The sequence below is a fragment of the Ctenocephalides felis genome, unplaced genomic scaffold (assembly GCF_003426905.1).
Source record: "Ctenocephalides felis isolate EL2017-DRISC unplaced genomic scaffold, ASM342690v1 CF-g0.4_SCAFFOLD_03572, whole genome shotgun sequence".
Classification (NCBI taxonomy): Eukaryota; Metazoa; Arthropoda; class Insecta; order Siphonaptera; family Pulicidae; genus Ctenocephalides; species Ctenocephalides felis.
The window spans coordinates 31329413-31349078 of record NW_020539726.1 but is presented as its reverse complement, the minus strand read 5'-3'; the positions used below and the strand labels follow the sequence as shown (position 1 = coordinate 31349078).

At 27.3% G+C, this 19666-nt stretch overlaps 1 protein-coding gene across 1 annotated transcript in view; it reads left to right on the top strand.

The window, feature by feature from the left end:
* Positions 1-626: 626 nt before the first annotated feature.
* LOC113388364 (protein turtle homolog B-like) overlaps positions 627-19666 on the top strand; it is a 60820-nt gene continuing 41780 nt past the window's right edge. Inside the window, exons 1-5 of the mRNA XM_026625749.1 lie at positions 627-684; positions 2957-3138; positions 12716-12817; positions 13770-13878; positions 19359-19649. Of these exons, the coding sequence (XP_026481534.1) occupies positions 627-684; positions 2957-3138; positions 12716-12817; positions 13770-13878; positions 19359-19649 (742 nt within the window). The remainder of the gene's footprint in view (positions 685-2956; positions 3139-12715; positions 12818-13769; positions 13879-19358; positions 19650-19666) is intronic.

Sequence of the window (19666 nt, the reverse complement as noted above, 5' to 3'; positions counted from 1 at the left end):
TATATATAATTTACAACAAATGTTTTTTCAATACATAAGCTCTTATATTTTGTTTTTGACCTAATAAGAATAATGAAAGTTACAGTATTTATAACAATCCATTTGAGATGCCTCGAATATTGTATCAAGGCATGGGAAGTCCCAGCAATTTACCTTAAGTCACGATGCCATACACCACTAGTTTCAAATATTATTTGTGATAGTTTTCTTTTCATAATGAAATGGTAATTGTGTGGACTGATAATTTTGTTAGAAATTTGATATTAATAACACTGCACGTGTAAATTTAATGTACATAAAATCTATTCCACCTGTTAAAATCGCATGTGATGTTCTATCATTAGGGAGTGTCCACGGTTGTCGGCAACGCTCGTTCAATAAGTGATATCACAGTTCCCTACTATCTTTTGACACTAATTTTACGCTCGACTAGCAATCCATGTAATGTAAGGTTTATTTATGATTAGCTCCCATAAGTCGATATTGATTAGAATCAATCGATATCCTCCAAATTGGAAATCCTGATCGCCATCTATTTTATGACAGGCCTGGATGATACACATGACTGAGCGCATAGTCGTGTTTGCGAATAGGTTTGTTTGATTACGAATTCTGGTACCCCCTAGATGGCTAATTGCAGTCCTGATAGATATGACATGCGTGATTTGAATATGGAATCAGACAGTACCTACCTACAGTGTTCGTAGGAATATAATACAAGGACAATATTACTATAGGTGTACTGTGTGGTAAACAAGGATCACTAAGGATCGCACTACCACTAGACGACGACGTTCTGTTTAAAGTTTATTAGATTACTAAAGTTGCATGAAAATACTATCCTGGGTAAAGACGAAGTTTGGAATGCAAATAGAATCAGTCTGCTCCTGATTGACACTGATCACAAGCTGAGAAAGGTTTTCAGAATGATTTGTATTCTGATTCATGATTTATTTTGAAAGTGAGTGCCCTGAAGGCAAACTTTTCAATATCTGAATATAGTTGATCAATGATTTTTTTCTTATTTTTGAATTATAAAAATTGTGTGTAAGACTTTTTACCTACTCTTTTTATTACTTTAACATGAATTGTTATGTTCGCTATTAACTCGATGACAAGTTGTAGAAATATTTTTCAGAAGTATAACATTCTTATCGTTCCTAACATATTCCTACTTATTACACTTCTTTTTATAAAAAATAATCCCCAGCACTTTAATTTATCTTCCATGTCTGATTCCCACTATTTCACAAGAAATAGAACTATCAAAACATCGACTTTTAAGCTTAATAGAACTTTTAATGCAATTGATGGTTTTGGTATTCAATTGTTCAATTTATTACCTTTACAAATACGTCAACTAAGCAATCATAAATTCCACAACGTTTTGATTAATTTACTAAAAGCCAACCATTTTTATGACATTTCTGAATATATTAATTTTGACTTCAAGAAATACAGTGGTACCATCCTCTTCATATTATAAATATCTATTGTTACTAATTATATGTGATATCTTACAAATACAGTAATTTTTGGCTATAACTGAGTATTACTTAGCTGTGAAATATTTTTCTTTGTCTCTGATACTGCTCTTTTTTCAGAAAAGCTTCTAAACTTTTTAATAATTTCTGCAAATTGATAGATAAGCAAGACCTCAACTTTTGAAGATGCTCTAAACGAAGACGTAATATCAAGTTTCATAAAATCAAGACACAAATCAAGACATAAATTAATCAGAGTTGTTCTTGAGTATGAAAAAAACTTAGATGAGCTATTACGAAGCTCATTGAAGAAATCTTAAATTAAATTAAATTTAAAATAGTAAAAAACGATACAATTTAATTAATTGGTGTTAACAAAAATAATAACTTGTCTGGTTTTGAAAAACTTTCTTAACTTGCCGTAGGGTTAATTTTAGATGGCGCAAGAATTTACTAAATAACATATATTAATAATAAATATGCAAAACTTTTAATTGAATTGCGGACTATCTTAATGTATATATTATTAAGAGCTAAAACTTTTACAGAATTTATGTTTATTAATTGGGAAGCATTTGAGACCTTGGGAGCTATGAAATCGAATAGTCAAAACAATCACACACAGCCACCAAAAGCAATCGAATAGTCAAAACAAGCAAAAAGTTTTCTGAATCATACAAATCAGATGCTTTGTTCTCTCAAAAACTGTCATTTTTTGCATTTGCATTTTTTGAACATTTAGCTCCGTATCTCCAAAACGTTTGGCTCTGTCCTTACCAAAAACCTTTTGGATCCTTCAAATCGGATTCTCCGTTCCGTTTTCTCAAAAACTCGATTTCCATTTTCTGAATTCTGCTCCGTATCTCCGTAACGGCTAGACCTGCATTTGCCAAAAACTAATCAGCACATCTCCATATCAATAGGTATTTAATGTTTTTTGAACCGATTTTAATGGTTGATCAGTGCGCCCAAAACGTGGACGAACAAATACGGACATACAAAACACACACGCACACATACATCCATTTTTTATGAGGTATGCCAAAATGTTCAGTAACCTTCAAAACGTGAAGATATGCAAACAGTTTTATTCTCGATTTTCGGTGCATTACAATAACATACCCGACGGGAAGTGATGATTATATAATATAATATGTAATATTCACTATTATTTATGCAAACATAGCAAAGAATCTTTTAGGTTAAGCACGTGACTTGTGACATTTAATCAATCGGAAGTGTTCCACGATTGTCGGCAAATCTCATTCACTAAGTAACGTCACAATTCCCTTTTAACTTTTGACACTTTATAAAATGAAAAACATATGAGGACTAGCAGAATTAATCCTTGAAGTTTAAGGTCTATGACACTAATAGTCGACGCGGTAGAATGAATTTCATTTGTGAATATTTTTTCAAATCTAAGATAGAAAGTTTATTCTTATTAACTCTGAATTTTGTTTTTTTTCCAGGGCTAGCGACAGTAGCCGAGCCTCCACCTATCTTAAATGGAAACGAATTGGAGGCGTCTTTCGAGACGATGTCCGATATTCCACCAATGTATTTTGGGACGGAAAACAGTACGATGGTCACATCGCAAATAGGTTCTACAGCCCTGGTACCTTGTGCGGTGCATCACATAGGAGAAGGAATGGTAAGTACAAAAATAAATTTGGACCCGAGCCTGTAGGGGTCAATTCTCGGATAAATTAAGTATGTATATCTTAGTATGGTTTGGTCGTAACTAACTGTTAAAATGTTATGTATTTGCAGTGCTATCAGGCGTTTGCACATGAAACCTAACTTCACGTATGTGTTATCAAAAAAGGTGCACTTACGATACAATTGTTATTTGACGTTTGTGCACTTTGTAAGTTAGGTTTTACACCATATACTTTCTTGACAGTTAGATACTACCTATTCATACACATATAGACCTATAACATAGCATACATATTTTATCCAAGAATTGAATCCTTAACTTATTCGTTTTAGATATAAGCAGCTTTTTAAATTTTGTTTATACTTCCTGATTTTTTTGCACGCGGGTCTTGATGTTGTACATAAATTTTTTAGGGTTAAATAAATTTTGCAGTGTAAAATTTTTGTTCTTTCTACAACTTCGGAAAGCCCGTGTTGAACACCATATCTTTATAAAATTTGCATATAATATATAAAAATAAATATATAAAATCGCCGGTTTTGATTAAATTTGACAAAACTGTTTTTTTCAATGAAAAGTAATTCGATGCATTACATTTTACAATTACATTACATTCAAATTATTAACATTAATAGATTACCACTACAAGTAACTAGTGTTTTAGTTAAGTGCATTCATCACTTGTAAGATTACATTATTTATGTTATTATATTTTAATAATTATATTCGACTTGACAAATGATATCTAAATATAAGACCAAATACTACATTGTTTCTTAAAAGGGGGTACGACTAAGGCGACTAGGCGCCTTAATAATATATAAAGCACATTTATGAAAAAAAACGTGAATATACCTAAAAATAATAAAAAACAGTAATTGTTAATCATTTATAGATTAAAATTTTTTTAAAGAGTTTCTTAAATCTTCTCAAATTCTTAAAGTTTTCCTTTAATTTATTTGCAATAAATACTACCACATTCTTTCCATAGAAAGTACGACTTAGGCAATAATACGATACAGATTATAAAATAATTGTTGAATAAATTAATAAATAATCATATTTTTTGTATTTAATACGAATAAATAAATAGATAATAAATTTAACGTATACAAAGTAGGTATATCTGCCTAAATAATTTCTAATCTTTGTATAATAGAGTATTTCTATTTATAATAGAGAACACGAGATATCAAAATATGTAAATTATTGCTAAGTCTGATTGTATTTCCATTATTTATTTATGAGAGTGTTATCATAACATGCTATATTTCACTTAATTTTTTTGCGTTTTTTATAAATACTATTAGTTTTGTTCAGATAAAATTTAAAACATTTTTATATTTTTTACGTTACATAAGGAAGAATTTCATCTAAAAATTGCATTTGATAATCAAATCTAATTCTGGAAATGTATTATCATGATACGAAAATTTATTGCAAAAATTATTATAAATGAAAATTCAAATTGTATTACTGAATATAAAAAAAAATTACATATATTTTATCTTTTAGCTATTTTTTAAAGTGATTTTTGGAGAGCAAAATAAACATTAACACAATATTGTGCTCAGTGCATTTTTTTTTTCATTTAAATATATAATATGAATTCACAAAATTTATTTACTTCTTTGGCGGAAATAAATCGAACTTTGTATTTGTAGAATTCTATACGAAATCGTGAAAGCAAAAAAAGTTGAAGTAGACGTGTTTCACAGAAAAAAGAAGGAAAGAATTTTAATCAAGATATTATTTGCTCCGACGTGATTCCTCTGACGTTCCCTTTGATGGATCTGACAATAAACTTAACAGGAGATGTGTCAATTACAAGATACCGTTTTAATTAAAAGAGTGAAATTTAAATGTAAAAAATACGATGAACCAAGCTCGAAACGCTTCAGTAAAAAAAACTTCACATCAAACATAGTTAACGAAATATTTTACGTTACTGTTGATAAATGAGTATTATATTGCATATATATATACATCATCTCACCAATAATAAAACTTTTACTGGCTTCTCCATAAAGAATTCCGAAGCTTTTCTTATTCAAAAGAACTCATTTCAATAGTTTCCTAGATCGATATTCGTTCCAGATTAATATTTAAAGTTGAATAACCAGAAAACTCGTAAACCATAATTATATTGGTTATTATTTATTTATACTAAACTACGAGCGATTTTAATGAGCAAAATACCAGATATCGTATTTATAATGAAAATCTCTGCGTTTTCCTAGTACTTAATAATTATTTTTGACCTCATGATATGATATTATAATGTCTTTAGAAGACTAAATATTGGATTTGTGATAATAGGTAATTATAATATATTTAGTGAGGTATTCTGAAGTCATTCTTTATGTACATACGAATTACATTATTAGAAATATGGATTGTTCCCAAATATAAACTACGTATGTAATATCGTCTATATATTTTTCAATATTCATCTGTAATTTTTTTGTGCAATATCGATGAACAAAAAATACATACATTTTGTATCTCGTACAATCGATTCGATATTATTTGGTACGTGCATCAGTGAACCAATATCGATATTATTGCTCAGCGAGAATTTCGAGTTGTAAATCGTTTTTCTCCACTTGGTAGTAGACTTTATAAATTTCAGATAAATTATTTCAAGTATGTATGTATGTATGTATGTAAATGAAATTAATTTTTATTTTATATATGGAAATCTTAGAAATATAATAAGAAATCTATCTAAATAAATATATTAAGAAATCTAAATATCTATAAGAATTATATGAGGTTGTCGGTTTGCTTTATTCAAACTCGGCTCGATTAGGTTTCGTTTAAATATATTGTTGTGCACAACTGCTATAATTTAATAAATATTTTATTAGTTCTTGGATATCAATGAAATTCTGGTAAATACTGACGTAAGAAAATTCACACCTAATCAGAAATATTTCAAGATATTTTAATAGTACGTTGGACATCAAACAAGTTCTGAAGTCAGAAAGATTGTACGTGTTGAGATCAAGTTCAGTTTAAAGTCACAAAATTTACTATCATTTGCAGATTTCGATAAATCACCCACCTCGGCAAAACCTTTTTCAAAGATTTTTCCATTACAAATAAGCATTTTTAGTTAGATAATAATTAATAAAATAGATAATACGACAGTTGACTAAATGTACTCTTGTAAATCACGTGTTAGAAGAAATCAGTTTTTCTGTGGACGTCGACGTGTTTCTAAAGATTTTATGTAAATTTTTTGTAGTAAAAGTTAATTCAAGTTAATGCCAAAATATGTGTTCAATTCTTATATAAATTCCTAAATCTGAAACCGTAAAGCAACTGAAGTTTTTTAACATTTGGTGGCACCGGTGGGATTTATTTAAATTTAAATAAAATAAAATTATCAACTTTCTGCAGGGTAAGTTATAGTAATCGCAAAAAATCGAAAATTAAATTTTTTATATATCCTTATGCTTTTAAAATCTTCTGTTTTTTGTTTCTTTATTTTGACATACTTTAAATAAAATGTATGTATGTGTGTGAGTTTTGTGCGTGTGTGTGTATGTATGTGCGGATACAATTTTTTGTCGACGATTTCGAGAATACGGATTAAGCGATTTGAATGATCCAAAAACATTCGATTGCTATTAATAAGGAGACGAACTGATTAGTTTTTGCAAAGGCAGGACCAGCCATTTTGGAGATACTGTGCGCTAAATAAGCAAAAAATGACAGTTTTTGAGAGTACTAAGCATTATATTTGAAATATTCAAAAAGCATTCAATTCGTAATGATTGGGAGAAGAGGTGTTTAGTTTTTGGTAAAGGCAGGTCTAGCCGTTTTGGAGATACTGAGCTAAATGTGCATAAAATGGCAGTTTTTCAGAGAACTAAGCATCCGATTTGAATGATTCAAAGAACATTTTATTTGTATTGACGCAATGAAGACTTGATAAACAATTTTGGAAGGCAGGTTCTGCAGTTTTGGAGATACAGAGAAAAATGTAAAAAAAATATTTGGTGGTCAAAAATGATTAATAGACATATGCACATCAAATTATCAGATATTTTATAGAGATTTTATAAATGAGTACTAATTTTAATACAATTTTTCTGGGTTTCATACAAAGATGTTTAATTTTTGAAGTCCACTCATACGGTTAGAACAAATTTCAAAATTTTCAGAATTTTTGCTTTTGAAATTTTCTAAAATATACAAAGTTATATATTTTAAATAAAAATTTCAAATTTACAATTCAGGTTAAAAATGTATATGTTTCATAAGCATTATTGCAATCGTAAGGAATATATCATCAGATAGATTCATTTGGATCTCTTGTTAATGTAATCATTCTTAAGTGTTTTCTGCGTCAAGATTGTCACTATGTGTTATATTATAGAAATATAAAGATATTTCTATGAATGACATGAATATTTGTTTTTCTCCAATTTTATATATTTAAAAAAAAAAGATTGAAAAATATCATTATCAAAACTATACAAAATGTCATGACATGAATATTTGCTTTTCTCCAAACTTATGGCCTCTTTGACTCCCACAATATGAACAATAAAATATATAGTAATTATACATTTATTAAAAATTTATACATTTTAAAAATAAACACATTATTATACTTCAAATATGAACTTTAAATTTACAATTCAGTTTGCAACTGTATATCAAATGGGTATCAAAAACGTTATTCTAATCGTAAGAAATTTATCCTCAGATGGATTCATTCAGCATCTCTTATCAATGTATACATTCTTATATTATAATATGGATTTATTATAACCACAAAAAAATATAGTGATTATAATTATTCCTTTGAAAATGCGCAAAACAATTGTTATTATTCATTGATAAATATTTTTTAATTACTAAATTTTTTCCTCAAATATTTAATTTCGGTACGAAAAGTACCAGCAATTTGCCTTAAGACACGATACCTAGTACCACTAATTTAGTGTATAATTATAGTTTATCTCAAGTCAATATACCACTAATTTAACCACCCCAAGGCGGTATATTTATCCAATATACCGCAGCAATGGATGCGCATGTTTTGTGCAATGCGCCCGAGCGAATAATAAATCTAGCGACCGAAACGCAACCCGGAATCCCCCGGAACCAGGAATCCCCCGGAATCTCCCGGAACCCGGAAAGGGTTTCGCGCTGGCAATGCATTCCAGCCATAAACTGGCTCAAGCAATTTACATCTTTTGTGATGCTGTAATGGAAACTATTTACCAAATTGATAGCTTGAATAGATACCGACTGCAATGTTGCAATTGTGAGAGTTTGCATTTTGTTTATATTAACTGCAAGACTTCAGCTGGATTAAATGAACTTGTAAATTAATTATAGATGCAGGGTAATGGGGAAAGGTTTGACTTGGTAAATGATTTTTGGATATCGATTTTATTTTTAAATCTTTATGAACACTAATTGATACATCCAAAGAGTCATAGTTAAATGTTCCAAAATATAGAGTTAGTTAAATTTTACTTCGAGCCAATATTGTGAAAACCAAACTAATTCTAACACAACAAGTCAATATCAAAATCAATATCAAACTAGTGGGGTGCATGGCATCGTTCCTTAAGGCAAATTGCTGCAACTTCCCGAACCGCATTCGAGAAATTAAAATAATCATGAATTGTTTTGAATAATTTCAAATACAATAGAAAAACATACTGCAAACTAATAAGTGCTTTTTGAATTGGGCGGACAAGCGTATTCTACTAACAACTTGCACACCGTCTACTTAAGCAATATGTTTTTTAAATCAAAACCTCAAAAACTTCATAACCGTTTTTACACCCTTTGCGCTCCATACCTCCAAAACGGCTAAATTGCCTTTTGCAAAAACATTTTTTCAATCACAAAAAATTGGTTATTTCATACTATCGAAAATTTCGTGGACATTTGTATAAACCATATACGTGAATTTTGAAATTAAAAATTTCGGTACGGGACCCTAAAAAAAATTACACAAAATGTGTACACATTAAAATCTATATAAAGTATCTGATAATATGATGTGCGTATGTCCAATGATCATTTTTCGCCACAAAATGGCTTTTTTTTTTAAATTATTTTCATTGAGAGTCCACAACCGCTGAACCTGCCTTTCCAAAATTTTTAACAGTTCTTCGTTTAGTCAATATAAATAAAATGTTTTTTGAATTATTCAAATCGAACCCTTCGGTCTCTCAAAACGGCTAGACCTGCCTTTGCCAAAAACTAATCAACATGTCTCCTTATCAATACGAATCGAATGTTTTTTTAATTATTTTATCAGCACACACACACATACATCCATTTTTTTAAGGCATGCCAAAATATTCAGAAACCTCTGAAAAGTAAAGATATATAAAAATAAGTTATAGACTTATCCTACGGGAAGTTAAAAATAAAATATTTTTCATTTCAGAAGTATTTAACAAATAATAGCTGCATTATTCAACAAATGCAAAATATAAGTTTCATATATACATTTTCACAAAGAAAACACTGCATAAAACCTTGATCTGGTATTTCGTCAGTAATAATCATATTCCTTATATGAAGCACTCGTACTATTAATGCTAATATTAAATTCTTTACAAAACGTGCACTTCATTTCACTTTATTACAATTTTCCAGATAAAAACTAAGACCACCCATTTTCCTTAAACTTTACGAACAAATCATTCTTTAATATAGTTATAATAAAAAAAATTACGATCTAGAGTAATATGATGATAGTTTTATCACCAGACACTTGAGAGAGTATATTTTTAAAAGTTAGCTATAAAAAAGACATGTGGCTATTGAATAGCTACTACACTTGGGTTCATCGTAAAAATAAATGAGAAAATTCTCATTTTATTGAGAGAAAATATGTTATTATGGAACTAGAGAAAGTAATTGTAATAGTAATAAACATTATATAATTGATGTTATATAACATTACACTACATTATAGAAATTTTTGGGTTTAGTTGAGATTTGTAATATTTTTATTTTAGGGCTAAGTTGTGTCCAAATGTAAAGAAATGAATCATAAATCTATGATTTTTTATTATAGGCCAGAAATATCTGAAATTGATAACTGCCATTTCACTGTATTTTTATATAACTTTATGACTGTTAGAATTAGTTAGAATTACTAATAATATTTAGACTATACATTGAGATTTTTAGTACATATTGTTTGAGCAAATCAGATTTAAAATCGGTTCAGTAGTTTTGGTGTGCATTCAAGACAAACATCGTGACAATATATATATATATATATATATATATATATATATATATATATCACATAAAATATTGATTCGTCTTTCGTTCATATATAAAATGAGCACGAAACATTTGTACTGAATAAATAATGAACCAAGAGATATTTCAAGTATTAGCAATCGTTTATTTTTGTTAGACGATGATTTGAATTGAAATTGAAAACTAATGTTTTATTTGTACATCGATTTAGAATCGTTAGAAAAGAAAATTATTGAGGATCCAATAATATTGATGGAATTTGAAAAATAACAATAGTTGATAGATTTATCTAGAAACTTATTACTTACTTGTTTAATTTTTATTTATTAGTAATACATAAAATGTAATAATAAATGTATCACATTGAGATAGAGCTAGAAATCTCGTATATAAATCTTAATTTATAATTATAATGTTTTATTTGTTTTATGTACTACTTTTTTCCATATATTTCTACACGTATGTTTCACTTTAACTACATTATCTTCATGAGATTAATTTGTCAAATGTTATATTAATCTTCAGTTTCCATGACAATAATTATTACTATCATAATGTTTCTTAAAATTTACTGAAAGCTCTAACTAGAACTTTATTTTAAAAAAATGAGTAAAAAAATGAGATTTCGCCTCTGCATGAATTTGGCATATTAAAATATCTTTAAAGTAGTATAAAAATACGTATGATGTGATAATTATTGCATCAAATTATGTAAAATAATCAGAGTTTATTAAAAAAATTAAATAATTTTAAATAATATATTTGTAAATTTGCTTTACATGATCTTTATCAACAATTCCTATATCTTTTAAGGACGCCCAGTATTTTCCAAATCGTATTTTTAAGAAAACCTATTGGTAAATTTTTTTAAACATAAAAAAGTAGAGAAAGTAGTTTTCAGATAGTGGATTATAAAAACACTTTATTGAAACTTTATAAAAGTTTTTAAAATATTTTGAATATTTATCGTATAACAGGGATTTAATTTTTATTTGTTAATCAACTCTATGTTGCGATAATGTAAATCAGTTAATTACCAAAAAATTAAATTATTTAAAATATTGAGAATTACGAAATTTTGAAGTAGTCTAGACCAGCTTTTACCAAAAATTAAATAATACAATTATCGACTTATATATAAAATGGTCTAAAAACTTTTTAAATCACATTATTGAAAAAGCTTGCTCATTTTTTTCTTGTAAATATATAGATATTCAGCTACTTTTTTACTAGAACATTGAAATAAAATATAACTTTAATCAAAACAATTAGTATTTCAGTTACCTACTTAATTTTTTATAATAAACCAAAAAAACCTTATAAAAAAGGTACTTGATAAACAAATTGTCAATTTTTGCTAAACATCTACATATTTTTTGACGTTTCTCTGTATTAGAGTATAATCCAATAGAATAAAGAATTTTTTTTATTCTATATTCTAAAAATATGAAAACCCGTTTCTAAGTACCGGATTTACCATATATTAAATAAATTTTTATGATTAATTAAAATAGTAAACAAATTAGTTCTTAAGTAACATTTTACCATTTAGAAGCTTACTATATAATACCACCATTATCAACTATTTGAAATAATTTTTAAAATAAACCAAGATTTTTTGTTTAACAAACTTATCTGTAAATATTGGAACATTTAGTCGTGACTAAGCCAATATATTTAGTCTTTACTAAAAAGTTGAATATTGATAAATATGTAACTAAAATAAATCATTTACCCCATAAATAAGGAACATGAATTTCAAAGGTTGTCAAATATCTCCCTTCCGCCTTTTTGTATTATAAACCAAGAGCAAAAAAGCGGAAGGGAGATATTTGACAACCTAATTTTAATACTAAATTTTTGAAACATTATCATTTTAATAATATTTATAAAACTGAAAATCATACTCATTTTTATAAATAATTCTTATTCAATTTTATTGTAGGCATTTTTGAATTAGCCAACTCTTACTTGAAAAAATCTGCAAAAATAAAAATATTGGTTCAACAATATTTGTAAATTTTATGCTTTATTTTATATTATAAATATTTTTTTTATTGAATGAATTTAATCTATACAATTATTTCATAAGTTTACATTATGTTTTACTAAAAATGTTTTTAGTATATTCATGTTTTTGCTCATTAAATTGATATATAGCATTGAATGTATAATATTAATTTTCTATTGGAATATCGATTATATTTAATGATGTTTATATTTGAACACATATAACTTGTAAAATGTAATGAATGTTTTGATTAGGTAATATTAATTAAATTAATAAAACACATGTTTTCACTATTTTCAGGTATCCTGGATAAGACGTAAAGATTATCATTTGCTCACGGTGGGTTTGACGACTTATTCAAGTGACGAAAGATTTTCAGCAATACATCTACAACATTCTGAGGTAAATAATAAATACATAATCTCAAAAAATTATTTTTACTCTAAGTAACTTTTAACCTAATTCTGTAAAACTAAATTGTATCTTCTAATTTAGTTCCCTGCACTAAAACTCGGTTTGAGCTCTGAATGATTGAACAAAATTTAACTATACTTTTCAAAATGAAATTTGAAATATTTTTATAGAATAGAATTTTTATAAGATTTCAATAATTAACAAGCAAATTTTACAAAACTATTTGTGCTTGAAATAAAAATCCTACACAAATCTTACGCAAAAATTTTCTATAATTTATTCTATGTAACTACTTAGAATTCAAGAAAAATCTGTTGTGTGAGCAGTAATAAGGCAAAAAATAGTAAAAATTTAAAATTTGAACTTTTATTAAATTGCAAATTTAATTTAGTATATGTACACATATATACAAGTAGACATATGTAAATTTCATATCTCTATAATTGAATAAATGCGAATGCAAACTATGAATACAAAATACGAGTACAAACGCATCTGTGCCGTTGGCGGTAAATCCGATTTAAAATGATTATGAAAAAATCCTTTTACATTCAAATGTTCTTTTAGACTTACTGCCATTAACAAAACGTGTGTGACAGAATATTTGAAGTATTAAATTAAAAATTTTTGCTATAACGTTATTTACAGAGAACCCTAACAATGTGGATGTTGCCAAAGCATTATAAAAAATTATAAAAAAAATGTAGAACAGAAAAATAATTCTGTTTGTTTGAAATAGTACTCTAGTAATAGTCTTATATGAGATTTATAGTTATAGTTTGTAATCTAATGTAGAAATTATGTTTCTTAATATTTTATTTCATGGTGCACCTAGCAATATGAAGGACTTGCAAATTATATGTCGGAGTTCTCTAATTTTCATCAATTATTTTTTATAATTTTTTTATGGTATTTATCAATGATAATTGAATTTTTTTAGGATTGGACACTGCAAATAAAATTCGTTCAAGCAAGAGATGCTGGAATTTACGAGTGCCAAGTATCGACGCATCCTCCAACGAGTATATTTATACATCTCAATGTTGTGGGTGAGTAAAAATATTTAAAAATATTTTATTGTTAGTACTTTATTTAAATAATTATGAAAAAAATCAATGTTCAATATTGTGCATTAGGAAACTTCAAAAAATTTGTCTATACGAGGTGTGTTTATATTTATTAAAAACACTTCAAAAACAACTTTTACTTCTTGATGTATAATATTTGTTACGAAAATTTTGTAGAAAAGTAATCATTTATAAAGTTTATCTGTGCTTAGGTGAAAATTTTGAAAGTTTGTAGGTAACAAAATCGAGAATTATGTAACTATAAATTTTCCAAATTTTTATAAATATGAAAAGAATAAATGCTTAATGAATTCGCATTAAAAATGACGAAAAACCGTATATATTTTTCATTAGAACACTCCTTGAAAAATGTTTATCTTTTCTGACTGATTTTGTATAAAATTGGTTACGTAAATTTATTAGAAAAAAAGATCAATTGAAAATAAGGTACAAAAAATCATATTTGTCTTTTTTTTTAACAAATAGGAAAAAATATTGCATTCTTACTTCACGGACATATTTATTGCAAAATAAATACATATGTAATTAGAGTATGAGTGTAATTTTCTGGTATTTTTTATTACACATTACGCCTATAATGAAATTGTTATTAATCAATTAGGTAAACAATTAATCTTTTAATAAGTGATGTAATCTTTTGATAATAAGTAGCTAAACTTGCTTTTTGATTTTATAGCCTTTTGTTACGAAAATAAATACAAAAAACATAAATGATTCGTACTTTTTTTGAAAATGTTGAAAATCGTATGAAAATGTTGTTAACAGTCTGAAAATAGTTTGAAAATGTTTATTACCTATCTGATAAAGTTGCAATTCGTCTTGATATATTATAAATCACCTAAAAATGTTGCAAATGTCTAAAATCAATTACCTAATTTTCAAATTATCTAAAACTTCTGCAAATTGAAAACAAATCTGAAAATTGCTTTCAATAGTATAAAAATATTAAAATTTTTAGTTTATTATTGCAGAACATATTTGAAAATTGATTTTTATATACAATTGAAAATGTTGAAAGACGTCTAATAATCTTCTAAATTATCTGAAAATTAAGCAAGTTGTGTGAAAATGTTGTAAGAGTCCAAAAAATCATACATTGTCTGAAAATATTGAGAATCGTTTGAAATTTGACTGAATAGACCAATAATGGTGCAAGTTGCCTGAAAAAGTCACAAATTATTAGCATATGTTGTAGTTGGTTAAAATTATTAGAAATCGTGTGAAAATATTACAACACATTAAAAATGTTACAAATCATCTCAATCTTCTAAAAAAAGCAAAATATATGAAAATAATGCAAATTGCCTGAAAATATTACAATTAGTCTGAAAATGTTATGAACAGTCCCAAAATGTTGTTAACCTTCTGAAAATATTGAAAATCGTCTAAAAATATTTTTAACTTATCTGAAAAAGTTGCAAACCATCTTGATATATTTTAAATCACCTAAATATGATGCAAATTGTTTTATCCCTGTTCAAAAAGTCTAAAACTTGAGCAAATCGTCTGAATAATTTACAAACTTCTGACTATTATTTTCGATCGTCTGGAAATATTGAAATTTGTATAAAAACTTTGTTAATAGACCAAAAATATTAGTAATCGTATGAAGATTTTGAAAATATTGAAAATCGCCTGAAAATATTGAAAAACATCTAAAAACATCTAAGTTATTGTAAAATGATACAAATTATATAAAAACGTTGTAAGTTATCTAAAAGAAGAAAATCACCAGGAACAATATTCAATATAAGTTTTTTTAAGACATTTTGCACCCTACTACAGATATAAATTCCATCACAAATATGACGTAATAATTTTTTTGATTTTTAGTACTAAGTAGCATGCAATATTTATAGAAAAAATAGATATTTGGGAATTTTTAGAATGTAAATTAAAATTTGTACTTACATTGGCAGCAGATGTAAGGCCAGGCAATGAATTGTCCAATTGAAGAGTTACCTTTAACAAAAGAAATAATACATTATTTATTAATATTTAATCAATTTAATTTTTTTCGAATATCATAATATTCTATTTTATCATTATAGATTCTGGAAAGTTATTTTTTTAACAAGCATTTTTCAAGAAAATTTAATTAATTTAGATTAAATGTGCGGTGGTGATAGTAGAAAAATGATCATCTTAATCATCTTAAACATATATCATATAATATTATTAAAAACCTCAACTCTTAATTTGCAAATAATTGAATCACGTAACTATTCATCGAGTTTTAATAAGCATAAACTATCTAATATTTAAATACCAAGTTTGTTTTACAAGAAGTACATTGCAATAATAGAATTCGTGATTTAGACATTTTTAAAAAGATTTATTGAGTTTGATTAATTTGGTGCACAATAGAAATAAAAAATATATTAACAAGACTATTTATGAGTTTAAAAATATATTTTTCAATTTACTATCATTTTTTTTTTTTTTTTTGAAATGTTATAGAAACTTTTTTTCTTATCAAATTTTTAGTAGTTTGTCAGACACACTAAAAATCAAATCAATTTTTCTACAAAGTTAAAAAGTGATTTTTGAACTAATATTTACTCCCCATGTTCGTTTTCGTTATCGGTTTCTACAATTTCGAATTCATGCAAATATCTGATACGATATAATCGTCTATTGAGGGAGATGTTGTAATATTTGTTTCTGTGTTAATACTGAAGGAATTAAATGCTTAAATACCTTTAATACAAGGCGTAATCGATATGAATTGTTTCAAGCTGAGTTATACCTTATACAATAGACGGAGTGCTTGAGAAGCCTTTTCGGATATTATATAACTTGGTAATGTTGTAAATTGCCTTAAGGCACGATTTTATACAACTACCATTCATATAAACAAGTATCACATCGATGACTTCATAAGAGGAAGTTTGATTTGTAGAAGTTTTATTTTGCCAGAAAATCCTATTTGCTGATTTTACATTCTCCCGACGATTAATTTTACCGTTACAATGTGTAAGAAATGTAACCCTTTACATCATGTAAATTCCCAATATACAGCTTTATAATGATATCCTCGTACATCTATATTATTGTTCTGAGTTTATTGCTCTATTTTATGATTAAATAAAACCAATACTAAAATGGAATGTATATTGCATAGTAATCCGTGACGTCGGAGTATAATATATATAATACTAGGAGAAGATCCGTAAAGTAAACAATATAATCGAATGACATGTAATATAATCGTGAATCATGTGCAATTGTAATAAAACATGAAGCATTAAACATTAAACATTGATCGTGGAATACACCAACATCATCCAGTGTTTTGCTGTTTAATAAAACAGTGATTTCCAATTTAGAGATATATCATTATTTTGATACAACTAATATTGCGCGCACAAAAAAGCTGCAAGAACTTCGGATACTTATTCATCATGATAATATACAAGATTATAGATAAAAACCCTAGATATTTATCTTTTTTTATAGTTGTTAAACCCTCCATAGTTTATTAGTTCAGAGTCCAATTCATATTTATTTACAGACATTTTCATATTTTTTATTAACTTCCTGTAAAATAAATTATAGTAATTGCAATCAATCGAAAATTATATTTTCTGCGTTTCTGGGGGTTTCTGAACATTTTGGCATATTTTAGAAAAAAAATTTGATGTACATATGTGTGTATACGTGCGTGTGCTGATACAAAATTTTGATTACGATTTTAGGCACACGGATCAACTGATTTGAATAATTCAAATAACATTCGACACCTATTGATAGGGAGACATGCTGATTGGTTTCTGGCAAAGATAGGTTCAGCCGCTTCGGAGATTCGGAGCAAAAATAGCAAAAAATGAATATAGTTTGGATTATTAAAGAAACATTTCACTTGCGTGAAAAAATGATGAATTTTTTCGGAAAGCAGGTCCAGCGGTTTCAGAAATTCAGAAAAATATGTTCAAAAAATGCCATTTGTCGGTTAAAAATATACAATTATACTATTAGATGACATATGCACATCAATATATCAGATAATTTACAGAGAATTAAAAAATAAGTTCATATTTTGAACTTTCATTTTTTTTTGGGATCGTTACCATGTGTGTTAAATTGTTAATCATGTTTAAAGTTTACTTAAATAGTTTAAAAAAAATTCTCGACATTTCTGACACTGTGAATCAACCAACTAAAATGGATTTCAAAGATTTAAAAAAATTCAAAATTTTCAAAAAAGTCGATTTTTTAGATAAATTCAAAATTTTCAAGAGTCGATTTTCATACAAAAATTTCAAAAATTTCATTTTTTTTTAATTTCAAATTCTTGGAGAAACGATCGGCCAAACTATTTCTTTAAACACAAAATTGTTTTTATACTACAGTTTTCGCAAAAATGTTGCTATCTGAAGTTTATGTATTTGGGCAATGTTTTCAAAAATTTATTAATAATTATCTAAATAGACTTTTTATATAAAAATAAAATGTTGTATTATAAAAAATATAAATTTGGAATTTGGCTGTGGGCTTAAACAATACTAATTAGAATCTATGCTGAGCATATGTTTAGTCGGTCCACTTAAATAAAATGTGTTAAAAAATTCATTAAAGACATCAATTGGAAATAGCATTGATTATTATTTTTAGTAAGAGCAAAAATTTTATTTTCCGAAAAAAGAGTAACGCTTAATTTAAGTAAAAGAGTTATTTAAATAGCTGAACCTCAATTCATATGTAATACTTATCGGGAAGTTTATGCAACTTGCTTTAAAGCAAAATAGTATTAGGTTGTCAAATATCTCCCTTCCGCTTTTTTGCTCTTGGTTTATAATACAAAAAGGCGGAAGGGAGATATTTGACAACCTTATACTTACAATTAGTTATATTATTTAATTGAAATATTTATCTTAATTTTCATCTATTGTGAGTTTTTAACGTGCCATAGGGTAAGTTATAGTAATCGTAAAAAAATCGAATATGAAAATTTCTATATATTCTACGTTTCAGAGGTTTCTGAATATTTTGTCATACCTTAGAAAAAATGGATGTATGTGTGTGTGCGTGAATGTGTGTATGTGTGTGTGTGCGTGAATGTGTGTGTGTGTGGATACGAATTTGCGTCGACGATTTTGCGAACACGGATCAACTGATTTGAATAATTCAAAAAACATTTGATAACAACTAATAAGAATACGTGCTGATTAGTTTTTGGCAAAGGCAGGTGAATTTTCAAATAAAATCAAAATATAAAAAAAAAACAATTTTTTCATAAAGTAAATTTTTTTCAAAAGTTTCAAAATTTCTCAAAAATTTAATTTTTCGGAGTTTTACTAAGTTTTTTTTAATTTAGTTTTCGGTACGGGAAGTTCCAGCAATTTGCTTTAAGGCACAGTGCCATATACCAGTAGTTGTTGTAATATTTGAATGATTTATTATTAAAAGTTAGTAACTGTATAAAACAATTCTTTTTCCAGAGGCGAGAGCAGAAATATCAGGCCCAACCGAGAAGTACCTAAAACTGGGCTCCACTCTCCGACTGGCCTGCTCCGTGGTCCAGAGTACGGAACCGCCGATCTACGTCTTCTGGTACCACAACAATCGGATGATAAATTACGATGGCGACCGCGGCGTCAACGTCACCACCGAGCTGGCGCTGAAACACAGCGCCCTGGTGGTGACCACGGCGACGCCCAGACACACGGGCAATTACAGCTGTGTGCCCAACAATGCGCTGCCGGCCAGCACTTATGTGCACATTCTGAATGGTAAGTTGTAGAAATTG